This window comes from Aricia agestis, chromosome 15 (genome assembly GCF_905147365.1).
Source record: "Aricia agestis chromosome 15, ilAriAges1.1, whole genome shotgun sequence".
Taxonomy (NCBI): domain Eukaryota; kingdom Metazoa; phylum Arthropoda; class Insecta; order Lepidoptera; family Lycaenidae; genus Aricia; species Aricia agestis.
Window position 1 is genome coordinate 10,537,041 of NC_056420.1, and position 6,000 is coordinate 10,543,040.

At 36.6% G+C, this 6,000-nt stretch overlaps 1 protein-coding gene across 1 annotated transcript in view; it reads right to left on the reverse strand.

Moving 5' to 3' along the window:
• Positions 1-6,000, reverse strand: part of LOC121734086 (gonadotropin-releasing hormone II receptor-like) — a 39,554-nt gene extending 33,554 nt beyond the window's left edge. Inside the window, exon 1 of the mRNA XM_042124499.1 lies at positions 5,749-6,000. Coding sequence (XP_041980433.1) covers positions 5,749-5,985 — 237 coding nt within the window. The 5' untranslated portion in view covers positions 5,986-6,000. The remainder of the gene's footprint in view (positions 1-5,748) is intronic.

Genomic DNA, 6,000 nt, shown 5'->3' on the forward strand with positions numbered 1-6,000 from the left:
GCACAAACAGTGGTCACCGTCAGTCTCGAGTTGTAATAATTTGCTATTATTTATTCAACAAATGCACTTATCAATATAAAAAGTACCCAGTAGTCGATTCTCAGATCTACTGAATATGCATATAAAATTTGGTAAAAATCAGAAAAGCCGTTTCGGAGGAGTACGGTGACTAACATTGTGACACGAGAATTTTATATATAAGATAATATACACTTTACATTACCTTTAATTTACATGACCAATACGACCTGCAAACTTACCCTTAAAGAGTGAGCACACTGAGACGGGCCGTGCCGGGGCTCAGCGTGCCGGGGCTCATTGCAAAAATCCGCTTCCATACAATTTGTATGAAAGCGGAAATCCGCTGCGCCCCGACACAGTGTGCGATACGCGCATCCACTTCCATACAAATTGTATGGAGGCGGATTTTTGCGATGAGCCCCGGCACGCTGAGCCCCGGCACGGCCCGTCTCAGTTTGCTCACTCCTTTAAAAGGCCGGCAACGCACCTGCAGTCCATGGGCGACGATAGTTGCTATTTCTATTAGGTGACCCGTTTGCTCATTTGCCCCTTTATTTTATAAAAAAAATATTATATTGTCAAATTCAGAAAAAATACTAGCTACATAGTTTAGAAAAAAAATCAGTTCCTACAAATAGGGCCTTCTCTTTCGTAGTTGTAAATTGTGATAAGTATTCGTAAAAAACGATAGTCGTATTTATAAACCATTTTATAATGGCTTACAATATAATTTATTAATTATTTTTACTTTTATAAATTGAATGAGAGTAATTGAAATTTTAATCTTCATTTTATTGACGCAATTAAACATAGAAGAACAAACAAACTGCAACTTCATAATCCGTTATTATGAAGTTTGCCCGCCCGCATCTAAGTTACTGCCAGTTGAAAACCAAGCAAAAATGTTTATTCTGCTTTTACTGCTACTGAGTAGTGAGTGCATATTTCCATATTCAAAATAGATGCGAAAGTGCGTCTGCCTATCTCTTCTTTACACTCCAAACCCGCTAAACTGATTTATGTGAAATTTTTATGTATTTTATTTTTATTTTCATTTATTCGGGTCTCCAATCAGTCTTACATTACAAGTTATTATATATTTATATAAAGTAAAGTATATATTAAATGTAAAACCAACGGCGGTGACCACAGATGAACAATTAGAGCAGAGAGTAGATTAATTATTATAGGAAAGTATATGTAATTATGCGGGTGTGCAACAGTGGCGAAGGGTGAATATTTTTTTTCCGGAGTAAAAAATATACTTACCAAAACGCTCAGCACCGATGTTCAACAATGTTCGAGTTTCAAGTTTGATAATGATGCCTTTGAAAAATGCCTTCTGAGTTAAGTTGTATGCGTGACGGCACTGTATGCGGTCATTCAAAACTAAGTTTGGAAAACGAAGTTTCCTTCGACAGCAAATAATCTGTCAGACAACAGTCTCAGCTGTACGAGTCACAATTAACAAATCACAATACAAATTAATTTAAATTCGCGACACTGCACTCTTCTTAACGCTAAAACAAATAACATTCGACATTTAAACACAAAACAAACAAGTTGTTTACTATTACCTATCAATTCATGGTATCAAAAATGTATGGGATTTGACATAACACGTCGCAAGCGCCATGACAAATTCTGTCGAATCCCATACATTTTTGACAAATAACTTCGCTATCAAAACCAACGAATGTAATTTGACTGAGGAGAAATAGGTTCTCTACTTCCTGATAAGTGCTGAATACGCTATCAACCACTTAACTTGACAGATAGAGTATGGAGAATCTGTCAAATAAGTTGTGGATAGCCTCTCCGACACTTTATCAGGAAGTGGCGAAACAGGCTCTAAGCAGTTTTTCTTAATTTTACGTTACATTTAAATTACATAAACATAGTAATATGAAAAATAAGGACGAAATTCGCTAAAAGTTTATGCTTAATTAAAACATCTCTAAGTACTATATTTTGCCAAGTTTGTGTGTGCGTTTTCCTTTCCTTATTCAAATTTAATTCTAAACTTTGGTCGAAGTTAAACTCAACATTGAAACTTTTCTAATTGTGGTCTGTGTGAATGACGTCAACTGATTTGGCGATGGCACATCACTCTGTGATGCTTCAGCTTTCAAAATCTGTCTGTCTGTTTGTTACCTCTTCACGGCCAAACCGCTGAATCGATTCAGCTAAAATTTGGATACGTTGAGTCACCACAGACATTGACAGAGAAAGGACATGGATACTTCTTATCCCAGAAAAACGTACAGTTCCCGCGCGATATATGAATGTCTACGCAACGGAGTTACGGACGTCATCTCTGAGTAAATTGTAGATACGAGGATATTCATAATCCCTGCTAGAGCTGACAACAACAAAACTACACAGAATATGTACAGTTTATATAGAGATAATAATAATTCATTATACAGTAAATTAAGGAACCCATAACGTATAAAAGCAGCTGACTTCGCGCTCCTGCAAGTTTCCCATCAACGGTGACCAGCAACTTCTCAGAAACCCATACAATAGGTTATTCTTTTAGGTCCCCAGAGTTTTAATTCCAGAACCGTACTTTTGATTTATAATTGTGTCACTTCGTTCATCGATTAGGACAGTCACTTTAGAATAATTAATTTTTAATTTTTAATAAATAATTAGTACTTTGATAATTATAACAACAATTATTGATGAACCAATGAAAAATGACAATTTGTATGAAATTTTGTGCCTTTAATCATAATAATGAGACTGGGCCTACTTTCACGCAACTTCTGACATTTTCTATGAAGCTTAGTGCCTCGATTCGCCTTTTCTTTTTTCACTAACAAGACATATACATGACAGAGACGTGGCTGGGACACTCCCGTGCCCCCAGTTATTATAGTAGTAAAAAGTGAATTGAAAAGTGAACTCTCGGAAATCAAGCACGTGTTACTTAACGATTCTGATATTTAATTTACTTAACTGTATCAACATTCATAATTAGTTTTAACCTGATTAGATAAAAATAAAAGGCATTTAATAAATTAGAATCTTCTGCGCACAGCATAAAGTTTAAAATGCTATATCTTTTTGCACCTAGTTAGGTTGAATCCACGAGTATTCGTTAAAATGGATAGCAAAAACTAAATTATTTAGCACAAATATTTTATGCTGAAACATCTCATTATCATCATCGTCAGTTAAGCCGTGTCTTTTCTGTATGGCAGTAATAATGTGAAACATGAATTTCCACCAAGAAGTTACGGTACATTCAATATCATATTATATTTTCTCTATGGATCACTTGAAGACAGACAAAGAACAGGGAATGTCCTAATGAGTAAATTTTTAGAAAAACTGTTTTCTTTATCAGTATGTCATGAACATTCCCGGGCTTCATAGACAATATCGGCCATAGATTATCTTTTTGGCACCATCTATTTTTTTTATTGAAGCGACAGTGAATTTAACTACTATATGCAACGATTTGCCTTTAATTATTACATATCAGAAAAAATGTGACATTCCCTGTTCTTTACCTGTACTATTTCATTTTATTACATTCCATTAATATTACACTAAGTAATTCATTTTAACTACCTATATGTAAAATATGATGATACTGTGGTACAAAAGGGATATTTCCACGAACTCAGGGCGGTGATGCGAAGCAGCTGACATTCCAAATCCGTATCTACTAATATTATAAATGTGAAAGTGTGTCCATCCGTCTGTCTATTACCTGATACCTTTTAACGCCCTAACTGCTGAAAGGTATGGAGATACTTTGGGAGGAAGGACATAGGATACTTTTATCTAGAAAAGATGCAAAAAGATGCACGGTTTCCGAGCGATGAATGAATTTTGGCACAACATAGCTACTGGCGTCATGTAGTGAAGTTATAAAAGACATAAATTAATGCAAGTATGATATTGACAAGAGGGCGAGGCATGTGGGTGTGAGCCAGCCAGTTGTATCTCAATTCTTATAGTGCCACTTTATAAGATGGCGGCGTTCTAATTCCAAATTCCAAACACGTGTACAAACATACGTAGGATTGTAAAATCTATTCACATTCACTAATTAAAGCATTGAAAATAAACTTGAAATAAATGTATTACAATCTTGACCGTGTTGAATTTTTCACGACTATTCAATTTAAATTCAAAATTCCTTTTTCAAAATTTACCTGACATGTATATAATAACCTTATTTCAATAATAGATTTCAGTATGCTTGCATACTAAAAATATTAACAGTAAGTATTAAATAAGCTAATTTAATACTAATATAATAATTTTAAATATCCATTTCCATGTCAAAGATTACATGATAAAGAATTATTCAATTAAAATAACTAAAATCGCTACAGTAAAGTCCGCCGTCTGGGGCACTCTGGGGCACTTAGCTTTATTAATTACTTAATTTTTTTGCAACTTTATTAGTTGAGAGTACTTTGGAGCTAAGTAGGTACATTTTTCTGGGAAAACTATTATAATACCTATATCTTTTCCCGCGACTCAAGCTACTTTACTTAGACAATCGGATCGAACGCAGGGTGACTGCGTTGTCAATCAATATCCCAACGTGGGAATCAAACCCACGACCGAGTCATTAAGAGCAGCGCTCTAAACCACCGGACCACAGTGGCGTTATCGTAAGTATGTCATGACAAGTAAAAGTGGTGTAAAAGTAACACACCAAGGCTTTACAGCTAATCGTTTAGGGAGATCGCAGACGACACACTTTTTGTGTGATCGAGTCTGCGGCGCCCATACAGTCGGCATACAGTCGGCGCCGCAGACTCGTTCATATTATTAACCGTTTCCGTGCGGATGTCACCGATAGGCATCATGGGTAGCTAATAAACAAAAAATAACAAAAATATTTAGGAACATCTTAGGAACTGGAGCTCAGTTCAGCACAGTTTTTTTGCTTGCTCCATTCATAATATCGCCTTTGTACGGCTTGCACGTGCATATTTTTTCTTCCAATCCTTGAAAACGAAAACGAAAATTAATTGATCAATATAGCCAAAGGTTTACAACGCCTGATAAAAATAAGTTACTTACCTTCCATTTCTGTTTGTACACGTAAATAATCACTTTTAAATACTTGAAATGAACTATAATTCCGTTCACGTTCGCTTTTGGGTCGCTACTAAAAGAAAAACAATTGGAAACAGACGAAACAGCGATAAATTACAATCCCTGGCGGGTGGCGCCCGAGAGGAGATATCAAAGTTCCTGGCGGTAGGCGCCTCAGAGGAGATACGAAATATTTGTTCGCAAGCCAGGCGCGTGAAATTGCCAAAAATGACACCGCACTGAATCGGTTAATTAGACAAACTAGGTTACGTATTTTTAAAACAAGTTTTCCAATAGGATAGCATGTTTTAAAAATACGTTACCTAGTTACCTATATCTCGTTCCTTAATATAATAAACGTGCAAGATTAAATTACATTTAGCCCAGAGCCACCCTGAAAACAGATCGCCTTAGGGTTAACCCAATAATAAAGCAAAATACAAGGGAATCCCATAATATAGAATAATAACATTGAACCAAGTACAGGGCCGGGAAAACCCGGGATGTACCCCGGGACTTCCCGGGATTTATTTATTTTATTTAGGAATTCCCGGGATTCACATCACTAATGTTGGATAGTAGATTTTGAGTCCTACTCTTCCTAGATAATATGGTATTTTGATGATAATAGAGTAAAAATGTTCAACCAAAACTGACCTCTAGCGGTATGACAATAAAGGTGACGATCATGTCCGCGATGGCGAGATGGGTCATCAGAAGATTGACCCGGGACTTCCGTCTCCGGGACCGGATGAGGGACACGAACACCGCTACATTTCCCGTCGCCCCAACCACGAACAGGCTCGCGTAAATCCCCACCACGAAGCCCTCAGGGGAATCCCGGGACGTATCCCGGGAATTCCCGGGATCCACATCACTGATGTTCATGTTCATTGTGTTGTTTATGTT